At 41.2% G+C, this 21,543-nt stretch overlaps 1 protein-coding gene across 1 annotated transcript in view; it reads right to left on the bottom strand.

Annotated features, from left to right (window-relative positions):
* Nucleotides 1-15,694, bottom strand: part of ATP1B3 (ATPase Na+/K+ transporting subunit beta 3) — a 48,108-nt gene extending 32,414 nt beyond the window's left edge. Inside the window, exon 1 of the mRNA XM_060242283.1 lies at nt 15,321-15,694. Within this exon, the coding sequence (XP_060098266.1) occupies nt 15,321-15,429 (109 nt within the window). The 5' untranslated portion in view covers nt 15,430-15,694. The remainder of the gene's footprint in view (nt 1-15,320) is intronic.
* Between the last annotated feature and the right edge of the window lie 5,849 nt (nt 15,695-21,543).

Here is a 21,543-nt window from a genome sequence, read left to right as displayed (position 1 = left end):
ACAGAGTACAGTGCTCATAATTCTTATACAGCACACTGCATTACAGAAACAAGGAGGAAGGTCATTAAACAGAGCTATAAAGTTTTTTCCTTGATTCTAACTATTGGTCTTAAAGATGCTGCTGGACTCCTACTTTGTTCTATTGCTTCAGACCAACAACACTACCCACCTGGATCTATCTAACTATGTTTGTGAGATGTGGGGACCCTCCCTTGCTAAGCATGCTCAAATACCCCAGAGAAGGGTTATCAACTGAGCCTTAAGAGGGCATGACACAGGATAGAAAGAAATCAGCAGAAACAATGAAGCATATTTTTTTCTTTAAAAAACAAACAGAACTCTAGATATATGCGCAATAATTTCTTATCAAGCCCGAATTTACTTTAGTGCTTTATCAGAAAGTAATTTATAACTTGGCTTATTGTAGTGCTTTATCACAAAGTGATTTATAACTTGGCCTACAAAATTCTATTTGGCATTTTTAACATGTGGAAGAGATTTAAAAATCAATATACATTCTCTACAAACAAAACTGCAAATAAACCCAATACAAGCTGTATATTACTGCACACACACCTACTTCAGCACATGTATCTTAATTTTTGCTAATAGGCAGGAAAGAACATAAGTTGAAAATGGCATACAAAAATGTTGTAGTAAACAGAAATATGTGCACTGTCTCATACAGACCAAATTAGCAACATACTCAAGTGCCTTTATATCTTTGTACAGCTAATCCCCCTTCAACCCTCTGCATATTATAAAAAGTGAAGGCTATAACAGTAATTTGCAATGGTATGCTCTGCCCCAACACTGAAATCTTCAATAGGTCTTATCATAGATATTTTAGCAAATTAGCATGGACAAGATTCCATTTAAATAGACATACTAAAACATGGATTATATGTCTATACTATAAAGAATTATTCTGTAATACTTATACGGTTTTTTACGCCATATTTCACATTAAGTATTGAAGCATTTTAAGTATTAAAGCATTTTACTCAGTCCAAAACACAGAACATTTCCAAAGGAGTTTTCAGTGCTATCCAAAACTTCCACTTTTTATACTGAAAAAAAAATTGAAAAGTTCTCAGAAGAAAAAAAAGGCAAAATCTACCCACCCACTATTTTTTTGTGTGTTCTGCCCAGGCCTTATAACTGGATATCAGCAATCCACAGTTAATTAGTCCTGTTGCTAATCAAGTTTCACTCTGACCTAGATGGCATAGGCTAGCACAATCTCTTCAATTCTCAAAAGCTTAAGCAGGGTCATCCCATTATCAATTTGATGTAATTAATATATGGACAGAGTACTTATTTTTTTAATTCAGCTGCCAATTATGTATGTGTGTGTGAATATATATATATATGTGTGTGTGTGTGTATTGTGTTTTGTTTGTATTTTGTGTATATATATATTTTGTTTTCTGCTGGTATGCTATGCTTATACACAAAGAATGATTGCAGATACAGTCATTTGTATGTTTATTAAATTCAAAAAAAAAAAGCAAGGTCATCCTTGGTTAACATCTTAATGGAAGATGACAAAGGAAGTCCAGGGTTTCTACATAGATATAGACAATAGCAAAGCACTTGTTTATCTTGCCTTGAAAACCACATAAGGCAGGGGTATCAAATATGCAGCCTGGGGGCTGAATCAGGACCCCAGAGGGCTCCTATCAGGCCTGTGAGCAACTGTCTCTTGTCTGCTTCCTTCTCCCTCTCTCTTGCTTCCTTCTGCATCTCAGCTTGCTTTGCACAGGAGCTATAGAGCAAAACCTCGATTTTCTCCATTGGTTGGGGCTCCTTCCCCTCCTGGTCCCCTGGGGAGGGAGGGAAAGAGCCAGAGCTTCCTTTGCCCAGTTCCTTGGATCCCATGGGAGAAATACAAAGGAAGCACCTTCAAGACCAACAAGTGTTGTTTTAAGCATGTTTTATTTTAAGGTTGTTTTTTTAAAAAAAAATATGTAGTCATGTTTGTCTGTATCCTTTAAAAAGTTCATACCTCTGCTATCTAATTTTAAACAGGTACACACATGGCCCGGCCCAACAAGGTCTCATTTATATCAGATCCAGCCCTCATAACAAATGAGTTCGACACCCCTGCCATAAGGGGTAGCCATAAACTGGCTGAGATTTGATGGCATTCTACATGAACTCAGTTAAGCTCTTGTCAATCAGTTAAAGCCCTGTACTGCCTGTATCCTCTCTACACTGTAAATTAACATGCATAAAGGGCCTTGTCTTGTTAAGGAACAGATCTCCCTACCAATCCCTTAATTTCAGAAAGGAATTTTCATTATTATTATCCATTCTGGAACTTCACAAAGCAAAGAGCAGCTAGGCCTTGTCTCTGTGGCAGATATCCTTTCCCTTTCCCAGCAGGGCTTCAAGTCCAAACAGACAGAATGCAGTTACTCAGCGTGTGGTTTCCAACAGCCATATTAATTGGTCTTAGTCCCACCCCATACAGTTTATTACCCTACTAGAGTTCAAGAATATGCAGTGTTCACCTTCAGACCATGGTTCTTCTGGATACTGACACTGCTCCACATAAAGGGGAACAGCTCCAGTTAAATGGTCCTTGTAACAACCTGAGGTGTGCACCTCCATCTAAGCCAGGGGACTCCAACCTTTTGGAGCCTGTGGGCACCTTTGAAATTCTGACACATGGTGGTGAGCACAACCACAAAATGGCTGTTGCAGGAGGCAGAATCACATACAGATAGGCAGTTCAAGTGCAGCAAAAAAAGAAGTATAATTTTAAAATACACTATGAAAGAGGTGAGAATAAAACAAATATAATCCTGGCAGCTGCCATTGAAACAATATTAATTTAATATGCACAGCTGATCAGATCTTCAGTAGTCAGTAAGAAAACCTGCTGGGTATAAGCCCAATTTGGCCCCCACCCACTTTCTAAAAAATACTCTGTGGGCACAAAGAAAATGGACAGCATGACACCCCCATGAACACCACACTGGGGATCTTAGTCTAAGTGGGCTGCCCCATGTAGCTTCGGGGGCAGGAGACAGAATGCTGTCAGATGTTGACAGGTAGAATTTAGAATCCTCCCTGAGGAAATTTATATGTTGCAAACTTCTGAGATGCAGTGTATGTGTGCATGTGGATGGGGCAGATGAAGTGAAACATCAGCCCTTGACCCACAAAAAAGCCAGCAGGTGGTTTAGACCCTCTGTCCTACAGGGGAAACTTTCACTGTGTTCCACAGCAGGGATACATTGAGAAATTTCATGATAATAGTAGACCATGAGGTACCTGGGACTTTTAGGGTGTGGAAAGAGACCTATAGGAGAAATATCTAACCAAACTATGCATGGCAGGGGGGTGGGGAGGCAGCCAGCCTAAGATTCTACCTGGCACCATGAGATGAGTAAATCGGAAGAATGTGAACAAAGCAACAGAGAGCTGTACACCAGACTGTCCAACCAGGAACACAGTCACGGAACTAGGGTGGAGAGATCCATAGCAAGAAGACCTTGGAGGACCCGGATTATTTACAGGACATAAAGGATGTGCTGGAGAACCAGCTCTAGGCAAAAATGGTTAACAATGCTTTCTGCGCTACCACTTGGAGATAATAATGCCACAGTGACTGAAGGCTCCAAACCAATCTAGGGTCTCCATTTGAGGGCACATGAATGTATGAAAGGAAGAGTATCTTCCTTGTCTGAGAAAAGAGTGCAGAGTGCATTTTTTGTCTCTAAAAGACCACATTCCCTCTTGTCAATATTTCTTGTAGGCAAGCTAAGCATCAGGCTCATAGCAGGAAAACTAAAATGATTTCTCAGAGTTGAAGTTCCAATTGTAAAGGATTTTTTATTCAAAGCACAGATAGGCAAATTACAAAAAGCAAAGAAAGCTTAACATAAAGTAGTAAAGTTTCTGTCCGCCTCCAAATTTAGAAAAATTCTCCAGCAGTTAGACCAATGAACAGTTTTCCCTGGATCATGCAGGCTTCTGCATCTAGCACTTACGTAGCTGTGAGCAATACTGTTTGTATGTGCAAGGAAACCTGAGGTGTCAATATCAAACAGAAGCAAATTCTATTCCCCCTCAGTTGACATGCTACTATTTCAGTTATGTAAAAGATGACAAGGCATCCATACTCTTCCCCACCCTCTGATCTCAACCACCACTGTGACTTCAGGTCAAATGGATTTGCTGCCACCCAAGCTTTTCTCCTTTCATTAACTGCCATCCTGTAGTGACTGAAGCAGAGTGGTCAGATCCCTCCTAAGCAGCCTCTACTAACCCTTTCAAAGAGAACATGACAATTCATGCATGCTCTCCTGAGGTCTTGGTTTTGTGCAAGAATTCCCACTCTGCTAGCTGGTCAGCAAACTCCACAAGCAAGCCAAGTGTCAAATCTTGTTCCAAAATAATGGGAGTTTTTCATCAGCCAAAATCCTCATGCAAAACTGGCCTTTTTTACAGCATGTGGATGTTCATCATTGGTAAGGGGGAGGGTGTCAAACGGTGGGGAGGGCCGGTGGCTCAGTGGTAGAGCATCTGCTTGGGAAGCAGAAGGTCCCAGGTTCAATCGCTGGCATCTCCAAAAAAAGGGCCTGGGAAAATAGGTGTGAAAAACCTCAGCTTGAGACCCTGGAGAGCCACTGCTAGTCTAAGAAGACAATACTGACTTTGATGGACCAAGGGTCTGATTCAGTATAAGGCAGCTTCATATGATATATATGTTCATACCCCCAGACCCTCATAAATGAGGTAGAGGACCAAGCAATCCCTGTTCAATTTTGGCAATTCAAGCACCAACACTTGCATACAAAGCATTCTCATTGTACTGACAATCACCATCCTGAAGTAGGTTTGTCTGAGAAGTATCACTTGATCAATGCCATCAGCAAAATTCACAATAAAGCAGCAATATAAACCTGCAGTTCTCATGTATCAACAGGCCACAATGCCATATAATTTCTGTATTTAAATCCCACTTTTTAAAAATTCTGTTTTCTGACTTTGGGGGAGGGGTTAAATTGAATATACCTAACAGACATAGTCTCTATATACTTTCTAACTTATACTATGTTTCATTTGAATATCCTCCACTAGTCTCGCTTTAAAGGGGGTTTCATGAAGCAAGTACATAATTTACACTATGGGATCCCAATTACTAGAATTAAGTTAAGGATTTTACAAAACAAATTATTTACTTTTTACCAGCTCTCAGGATTGAAATATATCAAAACTCTGTTGAAATTGACTAACTTCATTATGTGTGCCTTGGAGAAGGGAAGGGAATTAGGAATGGATTTATATAGATGTGGGATGTGAACCTTTCACACTATGTGCTTTGGACAAATGTAACTAAAGCAACATTACCAATCCTCTATTGTTAACGCACTAAGATTTTCTCTCATGCTTATCTGTATGGCTATGAAAATGGTTAAATAAAAAGAAATATTGAAGGCTCCGACCCCCTTGTGCTTTCAAAATGGGCTCATGTATCTTTTCATCTGGAAATCTTTGTTTATTTTAACCTCAGCTTAGACATTCCATAGAAAAAAAATATTGCCAGTCAGAGTAGACAATAGACTAGTGGTCTGACTTAGTATATGGCAACTTTCTGTTTTGGGGTTTTTTTAGGTAGGGTGCTTGATTTTTGTATATTCTTCACTTTTGGTACTCAGGGAGCAAGCATAAATCTTTTACCTCCACTGGGTTTTTAAAAAATAAGTGCTTAGTAACTTCTGACTTTTACAGGAGCAGCATTGAAATAGAGAACATTTTAACTTTTCGACTGGCAATATTTGCCCAGAGCCTCAGGCAGAGGACTTCCACATCACCTACTTCCTGGCCCTTTTAACTGGGTATTAAACCTGGGACCTTATGCAGATACTCTAAACACTGAGAAACATTCCCACAATATAACAAGAGAAGAATAAGTTGTTCAAGACACAGCATCAATTAAGACCCTGAAAATCCCAGGAGCCTCCCATACACTTTTCAGTTCAGGCGCTTGTATCAGGATTTCACAATAATCACTGTGTAGGGTTGCCAATCCCCAGGTGAGGGCAGGGGATCCCCCGGTTTGGAGGCCCTCCCCCCACTTCAGGGTCATCAGAAAGCGGGGGGAGGGGAGGGAAATGTCTGCTGGGAACTTTATTATTCCCTATGTAGATGTATTTCCATAGGAGATAATGGAGAATGGATCCGTGGGTATCTGGGGGGGCTGTTTTTTGAGGTAGAGGCCCCAAATTTGCAGCGTAGCATTTGGTACCTCTTCCCAAAATACCCTCCAAGTTTCAGAAAGATTGGACCAGGGGGTCCAATTCTATGTGCCCCCAAAGAAGGTGCCCCTATCCTTCATTATTTCCTATGGAAGGAAGGCATTTAAAAGGTGTTCAGTCCCTTGAAATGTGATGGCCAGAACTCCCTTGTGCTTGTCACACCCTTGTTCCTGGCTCCACCCCCAAAGTCCCCAGATATTTCTTGAATTGGACTTGGCAACCCTATCACTATGAAAAAATAGAAATGTAGAAAAAACGTTATGTAGATATATACACTGATTCTGGGTGAATCATACACCAGCATAATACACTGTAGTGGCAATTGCACACGATGTGGACACCCAAATCTTCATACTTCCACATGTAGTATATCACCAGGATAATCAGTATAACAATCTTCCCATAGTTGAACAACAACATTAAAGATAAGCAGATCTGGAATTAGTTTCAGAGGGCAGTGGTGTTGGTATGCAGTAGAACAGCTAGATTTGTGTCCAGTAGCACCTTAGAGACTAACAAGATTTTTTGGGGGTATAAGCTTTCCTGAACCATTGATTGGAATTAAGAGTTAATAAGCAGAGATCCTATTGAAGAAAAAGACAATAAGAAGCCTCTGTAAGAGTTAAGTCAACAGAGACCATTTTAAGTAATAAACTGATATTCAGAAAGCCTTTTTCTACTAAAGAAAACGTCCCATTTAAATGCACTGTTTTAATATTTGTTTAAATGAAAATATCTTTAACTGAAGAACCAGCTTTTTGATATCATGACAAAAGGGCACACAATTTAATATGTAATTCTTCAGCTCCAATTAAATTATATCCAAGCATCTATATATCTAATAGTGACATGTGGCCCCAGTGCAAAAATGGCTGTTTAAATTCTCCTTGATTTTTTTAAAAAAGACACCAGAAAAGCAGATGGAAGCCCCTCGGGGCCCAGCCCCAGCAGGCCCTGGAAGTGCCTCCAGGCCTACCTACCATGGTGGTGGACAGAATAAGAGGCTCCAGGCCTTCCCCCCATAGTGGCAGATGCCATGAGAACTCTGGGCACAGAATGGCTCCCAAGCACTGCCACTGGTGCAAGCAAGCTCTAAGGTGGGTGCATCAGGCTTTGTGCTGTGAGAGGAGATAAGATTCCTGCCCCATGAATCTTGTGGACTCCCCACTTGTATCTACTATTTACTTCTGTTACACACATTTAAGAAAAAATAAAAGGCACAGAAAGCAAACACCCTAATTTTAGCACAAAGAATTGTGTGTAGTAAGTTACACCTCTGGTCATATATTCATCTATCAACAGAATTTATTTCTCTTCTGCAGAACCCACTGGAACATTCACTGTCACTCTCTGTAGCATCACTTATTAGTTACATTCTAGATAGGCAGTTGCAGTACCCCTTCCAAAATATGAGTGGAAAATACAAATACAGTAAGAAATTTAGTTTTGGTTTCACCCAGAATGCTTTGCACCAGCTGATGTGTTCTAACAGTGCATTCATGGGCACACACTGTGGCAAGTTCCCTAAATTGGACAACATTTCACTTTCAAATGTCCTGGCTCTGTTCCACATTAACTCAAATGTAGCATGTTCACAAACACAACAGCTCTGCAACTGCCATTACAAATGAGCACACACTAATATATACCGAGTTCTGTGCTAGCACTTCAAGCTGGAACAACTTAAAGTGAACATGTGGGTTGATAGTATCATCTGTCAATCTGAGGATACTGCAATTTGAAACCACACACTAAATTATAAAACTTTATAACTAGAAACATGCAACAGAATGGACAAGGGAAAATTCAGTATAAACACTTCCAACAGTAAAAACCGAAGAACATATATATACCTAAATCCAGTTCCCTATATCTACAGTTGTGTTGTCTGCCAAATCCATTACGCATTAAAATCACCCACAATCACTGGCCAGGATCTGTGGCACTTTCTTTCATCATCTTCCTTTCATTCTCTTAGTATGCTGCATACTCTAGGCCACAGTATGGCTCTAACTCAATAGCAAAGCATCCCCTTTACACACAGGTCTCAAGTTCAACCTCCGGCATCTCCAGTTAAAAATACAAGATAGTATTTCCAGTTAAAAGGACCAGAGAGCAAGCGTGGTGTAGGTTAAGATCAGTAGACTTTAATTTGGAGAACCAGGTTTGATTTCCCACTCCTCCTCATGAAGCCTGCTGGGTGACCTTGGGCCGCTTGCACTTCTCACAGAACTCTCTCAGCCCCACCAACCTCACAAAGTGCCTGTCATGGGGAGAGGAAGGGAAGACAATTGTAAGTCACTTTGAGACTCCTCAGGGTAGAAAAAAAGTGTTATAAAAACCAGCTACCTCTTCTAGTAGGTGATGGAGAGACCTCTGAGACCCTGAAGACTCACTGCCAGTCAGAACAAATGGAGTAATGGTCTGATTCAGTATAAGACAGTTTCATGCATTTGTTATTATTTCAAAGAATGAGAAGTAGCAAATACCGTATTTTTTGCACCATAAGACTCACTCCCCCCCCCCAAAAAAAAGTGGAGGGAAAAGTGTGTGCGTCTTAAGGAGCGAATACTGCAAAAAAGTAACTACTTCAGCTAGCCCAATTCTTGTGAGATTCTTGAAAAGTCTTGTTTTCAACATTCTACAATAGGTTTAGGAATTAGGAGCTATTACCACTCAGTTTGCCTTTTTCATGTGGAGCTGAGCAGAGAAAACATGTTTGCTATTTACACCCTTTAGCCTCAGGGAAAGATAATTAGAATACTTTCTCTAGGATTCCAAAAGCTCAGCACTGCATAGACATGGAGCCTTTCCAGATGACAGTTCTACCACACAGGGAACATGTAATCTTTACTTAGCTCAGGACACAAGTGACCCTCCCCCAGCCTTTTAGCTGCGGGGAAATAGTTTTCCCACAATCTGCAGGGTGAATCATGAGAAAAGTGCTGCTGCATCAGACAAAAGTTCAATTAATTACCAGCAACCTATTTCTCACAGTTCTATCAACCTACAAATTTTTCTCAAGCTCAGGGGGACTTACAGGGCGCTCCCCTCCACCATTTTAACAATCACCCTGAGAGGTAGTTTAGGTTCAAAGAGTGTCTGATCCAAGTTTATGGCTAAGTCAGGATTTGAACGTGGATCTTTCCACAAATCCTAACCCAACACCCTAACCACTACATCAAAAGTTGGCACACAAATGCATCTGTGATACTCACAAGCAGGGAATAAAGGCAACGTTCTCCCTCTTCATGATACTGCTATCTTGCAGCATCTGCTCACAGATGCCCTTCCTCAAAAACAATAATGCTTCATAGATGTATATCTAGCTGTTTCAACAAATGACAAATCACCTAGAACGTGCCTCGTACCTTTTTACAGGCATCTAATTTAGTATTATCTTGTGGCAGTGACTTCTATAAAGTAATATATGAAGAATTAATCTAATCCAAATTCAATTTAAGGTGTTAGTTATAACCTTTTAAAAATATTTTTGTATTTGTGTGGGGGCGAGGCATGCATGCCTGGAAGTCACGGCGACTTCTGGCAGCCCCTACCAGGGCACGGAGGACTTTCAGAGAAGTGGCCTGATACAGCCTGCCTCTGCCTCCCACTCCTGGTATTCCAAGGAGGTCTCCCATGCAAGTACTTGCCATGGTCAACCCTGTTTAGCTCCTGAGATCTGATGAGAGTGAGTCTGCCTGGGTTATGCTTTGAAGGTGCTAACTATAACCTTTGATGCCCCTCATGACTATGACTCGAGGACCATCTCTTTCCAGCTACAGACTTCTGGTTGTCACCTTCCAGTTGACCCAATACTTAGGGTGGTTTGTTTGGTGTCTGCTATTTCTTTATAGTGGCTCCCTCTTTTCCAAACAAACAGCTTGAAGTGCGAGAGGAGGACATTATCTTTAGGCCATTTTGTTTGCAAGGGCTTTGTTTGGTGTAGTGGTTAAGTGTGCGGACTCTTATCTGGGAGAGCCAGGTTTGATTCCCCACTCCTCCACTTGCACCTGCTAGCATGGCCTTGGGTCAGCCATAGCTCTGGCAGAGGTTGTCCTTGAAAGGGCAGCTTCTGTGAGAGCCCTCTCCAGCCCCACCCACCTCACAGGGTGTCTGTTGTGGGGGAGGAAGGTAAAGGAGACTGTGAGCCGCTCTGAGACTCTTCGGAGTGGAGGGCGGGATATAAATCCAATATCTTCTTCATCTTCTAATTGTGTTTAAGCTGTTTTTCCACAGAAGCAGTGTTAATCAAGTAATACTGTATTTGTTTTATTTTAATCTTGGAATTGCAATCCACAGGGAAAGGCAGTTTATAAATATTTTAAAGGAACAGTGTGAATTACTGACTGAAATCAATTTTCCCATTTTGTAAGTTACAACTCCTAGGCAAAGTTCATGATAATTGGTTGAGTTAACCATTCATGCAACACTCTTGCTCATTCAAAAACTGCATTTTCTAGCAAGATCACTTCAAGACCTGCAGTGCAATCCTAACATTACACCCTTCTATGCCCACTGAAAGCTTGGAAGGGTGTAATTCTTCTTAAGATTGCTGTGTAAAGGACAAGAAGAAAGTGCTGGTATTTACTGTGGGAGATCAGTGTTTTTTCTATATTCACTAGTAACCGCCCACTAATTATGAGAGATACTACTCTCAATTTCCTTTGAAAATATGTGTTGATACTTAATTAGACATATTTCCCAAGGTCAGCTGACCTCCTTATTAATCCTGTCAGTAGTTAAGGCAACAAACTTTTAATTTGATGATGGACCACCTCCATTTGGAGGATGTACATCCCATCCAGGGCCAGTTATGTCTCCCAAGCAGGTCATCCATTTCCCGTTCTCCCCTACAAATCGTAACTCCAACCAGGTAAGAGATCATGCATGTCACACAACCTTTATCTCACTGCCCGCAGTTTACAACCCCATATTTATCTGCAAGACTCTAAGTCAGGGGTATCAAACACACAACCCACAAGCTGGAACCAGACAATCCAGGGCTCTTATCCTGCCTGTGAGCAATTGGCCATTACCATTATTGTCAGATGACAAAGACCATACATTATGTTCCTGTATACTGTTCCAGTGCTAATGTAGGCATTGAAAGTGGGAGGGCAGGCATGAGGGAGATACTGTAAGGAAATATTTAAAAAGTGTTAAAGTTTAAAGTATGCTTGTATTTTGATTCAAAAATAATATCATTAATTACGTTTTCCTGTGCCCTTTATAAAGTTTATATTTCCGGTACTGGGCATAACATTTTATGGCACACATGGCCTAGCCTGACAAAGTGACATTCATGTCAGATCTGTCCCTCATAACAAATGAGTTTGATACCTCTGGTCTACAGTATATCAATGTAAAACAGGAATGGACAAATGCCATGCAGCAGGTGGGCTAGAAATGACACTGTGGTGCCTATTTTTAGCAATTATGTTGTCTTGCAGCAATTCTTAGGAACAGTACACAGCTTATTTATCATTTTGTACCAGAATATTTTGTTGTACAAAAAATTAAATTTGTGTAAAGCTATCACTCCTTGTTTATATGTAGTCTTAACTTTAATTTCAGAGAGGTTGAATGAATTACCTTTTTTAACTAGATGCTTTCTATACTTGTTCTAATATTCAATAATGGAACTATGGAAAACTTTCATTTTAAGAAAAACTCTCAATAAAAATGTATATTTTTTAAAGGAACTACAAAAAACAGGGGAAGTTAAGATTATAGGTTAAATTTGTTATGCTGATAACCAGAGTTACCCCTATATTTTTTTATATGCCACGACATTGGGGTAGCAATAATTAGAAATTATAATTATTACAATACAAAACTGTGACAGTTAAAAAGTGTCTTTAACTCTTAACTTTCAGGCTAGCTTCCACGGCAGCAGAAATATTTTTCAAGACCTTTAGTAGAGACCCTCTCCTATCCTACCCTCCCCACATATAACCTATTTTTAATATCCACCCTAATGATATGGAAAGCATGTGGTCATTAATAGATTTAGCTTTCATTTCAAACCACACTATTTTAAGGCAACACTACTATTTGGTGTCAAATTGCAAGAAATGCACCTACTAATAAATGCCTGTATCATCACTACAGTACACTCCTTCCCTACCCCAGTTTGTCAAATGTTCTCGGTGTGTTTTCAGAAAAGGATAATGCACAGAAGTAGTATTCATGACACCTTTAAGATCACAGGTCACAAATGCTGCAGAACACTAGCAAAAGTATCCCTTTCCCTTCAACATTATCTCTGATTACTTTCACTGTTTTTTAAAAGGACTTCAACTCTGTATTAAGCAAAGGAATGTACATTGTTAAAATATGGAGGGCGGCAAGTGGGTGACACACTTACCCTACAGCACAGTCAGAGCAAAACAAGCTGCAGTTGAAAAGAAAAGATTCTGGAAAAAGCAGAGATGTTAGTAGGGGGCCTCCTCTCAGTACCATATCAGTCACAGGTCTGCAGTCAGCCAGTAGCCACTTCTGCCTGGTGCCCTCAACTACAGCCCTCTAAAGTTGGCAACTGGATACAGAAAGAATAGCTCCAAGATTTTGGAATTCTTCACCTCAGTGCTATTTTCACAAAGAGAAATACAGCACCCTTGATCCAATTTTCCCTTAGCAACCTTCTCTCCTACCAGGGACACTCAACGGAGCAAGTGGAATATCAAAAGGAATAACTGGGATATAGCAAATTCAGAGGTTTTTGGGGGAAAGCGAGGATGTAATAAATACCTTTTTAAAATTGCATGGGAAAAACTGGCTCAGAACACTATGCAGTGCATCTATAGAAACTAACATTTGATACTCTAAATTGTGCTGTTTTACAAGTGCAAATATAATCATGAAGGGGGAATGATGGTTTTACATGTGCTAATATAATCATTAAAGGAAAGTGGAGTGATGCTTTTACATTTCGATAATACCTGACCAATGGAGCACCATCAGCTACACAACAGGTAAATAACTGTTTTCATTCATATAGGTTATCCTGTTGCTCTAAAGGTACTTAGTTACTTTGTTCTCAACTGCACGCTACCTTTCACTTTCCCCTTGTAAGAACAATAATATATAACTGCCAAATACGAAAGATTATCTCACATCTGGATTTTATCCAACTAAATTAAATTTAGTACATGTAGACAGGAGTGGCAAAACGTATTTTAGCTTACTAAAATTCAACAGGGAACATAAATGCTTGTCATGTACCATACTGATTTATTCAGAGACTTGATCACTGAAATGTTTTATTTTTACGTGTACAAAGTCAAGCACACACAGCAGCACACAGAACTGATCTGATGTTTCCCAATGCAAACTAACACAGCCACTTAAGACTTTAAATAGCAATTTCCTGAATTTATTCTTAAAATTACAAAGAATCCTTATACCAAATCAAGACATAAAACACAGCTTTAATTTGTGCTACTTACAAAGAATCGGCCTGTCACAATCCCCAAGAAAACTAGCAAACATTTCTCCCAGACATACTATACACAACTCCTTCCAAAGTGTTTTAAAGGTTCTTTAAGTAACTTTCACAACACAAATCACTTCTCACTCCTTTGGAATAACTTCCCCATTAGTATGACTCAACAAACCTAGTGACTGGATTGCCTACATTAGAAGGTAGGCTGCAATATGACAGCAGGATGGAAATTTCCTTTCTAGACTTCAAACTGCAAAGTAAGTAGGAGGACCTTAATATGAAGTGAATGAAAAATCTCACATCATATCCAAGGCCCTCTTCTGACAGAAATATGACCTTGGTGACACAAAGGATTCACATATGTTCTCTGATCTTCCTTACCATTTCAATATTTGCTCCAAAAATTCCATATGCTAGCAAAATGAGTATAATAAACAATACATGGTAACTAACTGCAGAACAACCGCTGGTTTTGGTTTGAATTACACTTCCTTGCATTGATTCTGAAAGCAGTTTTCTGTAGCTTTCCTAATATGCACATGCTCAGATTCAGAGAACCTCACACCTTAAAGAAAGAGGAGACTTACAGCCCAATGGCAAATGTGGATACAAATTGTAAGAATCAGTTTAGTAAACACTGATGACTGGAAGTTCCCAACTATTGTACACCAGAAAACAAAAGCAAGGAAGGAGTGCTTGAGAAATAATAAGAACACATCCTTCCCAGACCACCAGGGCAATTACTCCATGGTGGATGGAGCTACTTATGGGAAGAAAGAGAAGCAGAAATGAAAGTATATCCGTTGCATCTGCTTCTTTAACCGCAGAGCAGCCTTCCAACAAGAAAGGCACTCTTCAGTCAGCCGACAGCAACAGCCTAAAGGGAGGGGAAGGGAGAAGCAGCAGCAGCAGGCCCGAAGCAAAGAAGAGTCGGAGAGGGAGGGAAGAGATCTCTCTCTCTCTCTCTCTCATTGCGTCCTCGGCATGGGGACTCCCCCAGCAGGACCCTGCCCCATTCAACACTAACGCGGTTGCCAGGAAAGGCGGAGCCTGATGGTGGCACTAGGTGGCCCCTCTACAACCCTGATGTGTAGGAGGAGGAAATTATGAGGCGAGTCAGATGGGGACACGCGTTAAGAAAACCGACACCCCAACCCCCACCCCGGTTACGCACCTCCCTTCCTCCCAATTGGATTCAAAATCTGTTCTACTGCTTCAGTCAGACCACCTGGATCTCTCTTCCCTTCCCAGTTACTCCATCGGGGCTGGGTCGGCGTCGTCCTCCGCTCCCGCAGAAAGCGAGATAACGGAAGGCAGCAGGAGAGGAGGCGCGCCACAAGCAGCGGTAGCAGCAGAGGAGCCCTCTTGAGCGGCTCTCTCCCCTCCCCTCCCCTCCCTTGGTCTCGTCTCCTCCCGCCTCACACTGTCATCTCCGCTCTATTTTTAGAGGCGAAGAAGGCGTCCCGCGTCAAAGCGCTCCCGGCCCTGCCGCCGGCCTCGTGGCCCCCCGGGCTGCCTGCGCAGGGGCCACTGGCTCAGGCCGAGGCCGGGCAGGTCCAACCGCCCTCTTCCCCAGCTCCTCGCTCCGTCCGGCGCCTTACCCCAGCTCTTGGCTGTGCGCCCCAGAAACTCGCCGCTGTTGGGGTTGTAGATGAACCGCCGCCACTCGGCCATGGACTCGCGGAAAGGCTTCTTCTCCTCTTTGGCCATGGCTGGCTGGCTGAGGGAGGGGAGGCAGAGGAAGGAGTAGGAGGGCGGAGAAAAGGGGGCTGCGGATTCCCGAGCTGGGGGCTCTCCCGGCCGAAACAACAGCGGCGTTTCAGAACCGCTAAGTAACTGTCCCTCAGGCGCCCGGCGGGAGAGGAGAGGAAAGAGAGGCTGGGCCAGTCACACGGCCTCAGCCGAGCACCCGCCTCCTCCTCCTCCGTCTTCCTCACCACCCCGCCGGCCTACGTCAGCACCCGGAGCAGCCAATGGCCTGCCGGCGTCGGCTCCCATCGCTGCCACCTGTCGGAAGGCCAAAGGAAAAACAGCGAGAGGCTGATTCCTTCAAAGAGTGCCCTCTGAGCTTAGCCGCCGGCTGCCCGCGTCTTCGAAGGGAAGCCGTCAGAAAGCCCGCCGCCGCCGCCGCCGCCGCCGCCGCCGCCTCCTCCCCCCTCCCCTTCCTTTTTCCAATCGTCGCTCTGTCAGGGAGGGGAGTAGCTGTTGGTCATCCTCCCGCTACTGTTTTACCTTCTGGTTGAGTCGGAAGGAAGGCAGAGATGCGCTTCGTTTCACGTTAATAGTTTTGGGGTTAGTTTTGCCTTTACCATGTATGGCGTTAAATGTTGCAGTGGTTTTGCTGGGGTGAAGTAAGGTGAGGTGGGGAGGAGGATGCCGTTAGGAATCTACACGTTCTCGTCAGTATCGACACTCAGGCTTCAGAATGTTCTGCGGTGCTACTGCAGCCTCAATAGTATTGTGTAAAGAAACTCACAGGTTTGTCCTTGACGCACTTCGTACACACAGGATGTTTACTTCTACACATTTGAATTATGCATTGATGGAGATCTCAATTTATTTTGGGGTTTTTTAAAAACATGCTCCTAGTTGCTGTTTTTTTTTTAATGCCTGTGGTGGCATAGATATGCAGCATCAGAATCTTCCTCATATGAGATGTGGCATTCTGCCTGTTACGCTGGAGTCTAACACCCCCTGCCAATTGGTGGTCACTTTTGTTCCAAGTGCCAGAATTTATTGACTTCATTTATATCCTGCCTTTCTCACTGATGGGAACCCAAAGCAGCTTACATAATCCCCCCCCCCTCTACTTTTTCCTCACAACAGCCCTGTGAGGTTAATTAGACTTAGAGATGTAAACTTTCTGAAAATTTTGAAGCTTGAAAAAAAACCCAGTTTTTTCTGGGGGGGGGGGGGGGTTCCAGAAAAAAAAAATGGAAATTTTCAGAAAAAATGCTGCATTCGCACTTCTTTTTTCTTTTCCAGATTGAAAGTCATTCTGTTTCTTTAGGAACATAACATATGACTATGGACAATATTACTTGGCATGAAATTATCACAACTATCATATTAAAAATATAGTGTATCCAAACAATTATTACAATATTTATTTGTAATTGTAACAAATGGAGCAACAATCTCCTGAACTATTTACTAGTTTACGTGGAACAGACAAAAAAACCTCCACAAAACAATTTTTAAAAATCCAGAAGTAACAATTATTCATATTTCCTCTCCACAGTATTAAATAAAAATCAAAAACTCATTCTCATAAAAAGAATTTAAGAGGGGGGAAGTGCATGGAAGGGAGTGTAGGACTAAGTTTCAATTAATGGTTGTGACCTAGGACTTGCTTGTCCTCAGTGCACAGAAATTAGAATAATCTGATACCATACATGTTTTTTAGAAATTATTTGGAAAATATTTGAACACCTTGTCTTAAAATATTTTATTCATCATGTTAAAATAAAATGTTCCATGATTGAGCGTTAATAGGTTCCATTAAGTCTCAAATTTATAACACAGTGCATTTCAAAATACGTTGCTTGAAAAAATCCCATTCAAATCAATCTCAGAACGTTTTGCTACCAGAGCACAAACCAAATGGTAGCTTCTGCCCTGCTGGAGCAGATGTGCAATTTTACCCATGCCTGTGGGACAGAATGGCTTGGATCTGCCCTGCTGTATTCACTCACACATCTGACTCAAGTTAAACTTGTTAAACTATCAGATTGTGAACCATTGTGCAGGGGGGAAACATTAGGATGACATCTCCCCAGTCTCTGTTTCTATATACTGTTAACCATTTTCAGAGGTCCCACACAGCACTGGTGCATCATAACAATAAATCCATTTTAGTTGCAGCAACAGATTCTGTACTGCAGACACATTGTCAGAGAGTTCTCACTATAAGCCAGCGTGGTGTAGCGGTTAAGAGCAGCAGACTCTGATCTGGAGAACCAGATTTGATCCCCCACTCTTCCAAATGAAGCCTACAGGCAACCTTGATTGAGCCAGTCACAGTTCTCTCAGGAGTCAGAACTGTCTAGGCCCCACCTACAAGGTGACCGTTGTGGGGAGAAAAAGGGAATGTGATTATAAGCTGCTTTGAGACTCCTTAGGGTACAGAAACGTGAGGTATAAGAACCTTCTTTTACAGTGGTGAGAAATATTCTGCTGGGAATAGATTCTTGTGACAGATGTGCTCCATGAAAAGATTAGGCCTGAAGGCCAAGTATAAAACTGATAACAGTAATTATAAATTCCAGCATCCAAACCCAAATGCAAGTTGTGGTAACAGTTTGCTCACTGGTTGCATAGATATCTCTGAATAAAATAATCTGGCATAAGAATACCTAGATGTTATCTGTCATGGGACTGCTGCTCTTGTGTGGGAATGAGGGATTTATGGCAGAAAACTCTCAGTATCACCACAAATAATTCTCAGGGTTCTTTAATGGAAATAATGGCAGTGCCAGTTAGTAAACTGTTTTAAATAGGTGATGTAGATAGGTGGTTATGATCCAAGAGTCCAGAATGTGTTGGCTACATGCACTAAGGAAATTTTAAGCCAGTGGTTCCATGACAGCGCAAAGAATTTTCAGAGAGGTTACAAACCATACTGAGACAATATATAAGATGCTTTAAAGTGTCTTCACATGGTAGCACATGTGCTGGTTTGTGTGTGTATCAACTTGTCAAATGTACTGACCACAAGGCGTTACTGGAATGATGTGTTGAACTGTTTTATGGTATCAAGTTGCCATGAGCAATCCAAGATTCACAAGGCATCATTGGCAACGATGTGGATAAAATAACACAGTGATAGCTGAACTATATGTCAGTCTGATATATGCAAAGGAGTTTGCTTAATATAGCCACCACCACTGGAAGACAGATGCAGCTTCTGTATGAGGGACAAAGTATAAAAAGGTGTATGTGAGAAAGTCTGTATGTGAAATAAATAGATCATGAAAGAAAACCACAGTGGTTGAACATGGTACTACAACCACAATCAAAGAAAGTTTGCTTGTTTGACTGACACTTGGGAACTGAAATCTTTTTAAGAAAGAAAAGCTTTGTTTATAGTACTGAAGAGGACACATGGGGCATTTTCTACTTCTGTGCATGAAGTTGTTTTGCTGAATCTATATTTATGTGCCTAAACAACCCCGATGCTTAAAAGAATGAGCTGTCCTAACTACTACTACCATGCTGTACTTGAAGATCATAACATACTGGTTATTCCTTTTCTTTTTTCCATTATCGTATACCTTCTATGTTCATCTGTTTAATTAAAAGGCACTTAGATGATGTCATACCAGAACTTTGCCTCCTGTCTAAAGGAAAGGCAACACAGGGATATAGTTGTTTTTCCTTCTAGCTGAGAAAAACACAAAAGGTAAAAGACTCAAACCTTTCCTAAGCATTTTCTTTTTTCTCTAATAAAAAGTCTGGAGAGAAATGATTATTAAACTATTATTGTTATATCAAATGATGGAATTTCTTTTCATTTTACTGTCATTAAAAGATTTAAAATATCCAAGGATTAAGGGGATAACAGATCTATCCATCAGTTAACCAATAGCCCCAAACCCTCCCCTGTGGTTTGTAGGAGGGCACAAATTGCCAGGAGTTAAAACATGAGTTAAAAATAGGAGTGCTCTGCCCCCCTTTGCTTAGTAAGCAGTTCTTCCTGCAAAGCTTTGCTGAAGAAGGAGTAGTGTTTTTACAAGAGACACCAAAAACACCTTTTACTCCGGAAGGCATCATTGATTTAATGTTGTGATGGCAGGTGAGAAAGCAGAACAAAGCTGATTTTAAATCTGATGTTAGCCAGTGGAAGTTAATATTTGCACTTCTCATGCAAGGAGTCAAGATTGGGTTCAGTTGTGGAGAATGCCACAAAAACCTCTCCCCTGATCCAACTGCAACGACTGTGCACCATCAGGTTCTTTCTGGAGGTTTGTAGCTCTCTGATCAGCTTTCTTGCTCCTGCCAGTCTCTCTCTCTCTCTCTAAACATGCATACCAGGCAAAGCACAGAGCTGAACACTAATTAGAGGCTCAGCAAGATGCAGGTGTTGCAGCAGGAATTTGTTCTCACATTCCAGAGGCTTTTAAAATATTGAACAAATAAGCTAGAGATTAAACAGTGATGAGAAAACTGATGAAAGAGAGCTGAATTTTTAAACTGGAACAGCATAAGAAATACCTGAGGAGGAAAAATGTCAAACATATCACAGACTACAATTTTAAATCCATTACCACAAACTCTTCCTGACTGTTGGAGCTCTGAATAACTCTGTTTTAAGCACCTTTTGGTGCATGTTACAAAATTCCAACTAATAAAAGCATGCAACATCCTGCATGCAGATTGCCATGTTTGAAAATGTACGCTGGGCACTTTTCCACTTATACACAAAATATCTGGAAGACCCAGATTTGAATCCCCACTTACGCCGTGGAAAGTCACTGGGTGACCTTGAGCCAGTCACATTCTCTCAATTGAGCCTACCTAATAGATTGTTGTGAAGATGGATCAGAAACAACAAGAATGATGTATCTCTGGGCCCCCATTGATGAGAAAGGTGGGCTATAAAGGAGAGACATAAGTGCTGAGATAATCTGCCTATAAGGCTGCATGCTAACTTCTACATGGAAGCATTTCCCATCTAGGCATTTCATAGCGTGAGAAGGGGTCCTCATATTTGAAATTTTTGTTATCAGCATGCTTCTCCAATGCTCTCATAAGGAAGAGCTCAGAAACGAGAAAATGCTAGGCATAGGGCAGATCCAAGAAAAGTTAACTTCTATAATCATTGTGACAAAAGAAAATGTGAAAAATCACTTTCTGTTGCACTGTAAGCCATTTTGTAAAAAGCCAAGAGACACAAGCTTCCGTAAGCTATCCAAAATAATAAGACTTCCCACTATAAAACAAGGATGAAAATGTCTGTGTCACTGTGAAAGTAAAGCAACTGCAAAGGTCTGGCCTGCTGCCATGGAATCAGATGAGTAGCACACAGCAAAATGGGATCATTGTATAAATTCCCATAAATACTCCCTACGCACAGAGCCAGCAGGACAATGGTGAGATAGCCAAGTAACTAGGGGGGGGTGGTGGATTTGGCTCAAACACCAAACAGAATGTGGCAGGCTGGCAATTACCCTTTTTGTTTTTGTTGTAACGCTTTCCCTCTCTTTTGTGGTTCTGGAATGTTATGGTGCCATCAATGCAAGGCACCTTGCTCCCAGAACAGTTGCACAGACAAATCATTTGTTAAATTAAAATTACTATATAAATGATAAACAGGAGGAGGAAGTAGTCCCATTAACAAAATAATGTTCTCAGATCATTTGGTTGTTTTTAATATGACTGGTAAATGAGGTGTAATTTCAAAAAATCAACATAGTTAAGTGTGAAAGCCAACATAATGGTTTATAAAGCTCACACAGAATTTTATTTAAAACATGTTGTGCAAGTTCAGTTGCAGTGCTTTGTTTTTTTACATCCTGATCCACTGACACCCTAAATGAATGCTCATGAGTCATGAGGGCCTATTAATAGGCTCTCATTCATGCAAAAATCCTAACAAGGATTGCATTGGTGAAAGGTAGCTTTTATGTAGAGTCAAGAAGATTGCTATGCTGAATAAACCAATGACACAAATTGTTCTCTACAATTAATTTAACTGTAAAATGTGCATCATAGTTTGCTGGTTTAATACTTTTATTTGGGTCTTCCGCTGAGCATGTTAAATGTGCAACCATTAAGCCTTTTTTACAGAGCAGCATTATTAATAATAACATGCAGTTATTAAAA

Source organism: Heteronotia binoei, chromosome 6 (genome assembly GCF_032191835.1).
Source record: "Heteronotia binoei isolate CCM8104 ecotype False Entrance Well chromosome 6, APGP_CSIRO_Hbin_v1, whole genome shotgun sequence".
Classification (NCBI taxonomy): domain Eukaryota; kingdom Metazoa; phylum Chordata; class Lepidosauria; order Squamata; family Gekkonidae; genus Heteronotia; species Heteronotia binoei.
This window is presented reverse-complemented; position numbering and strand designations above follow the sequence as displayed.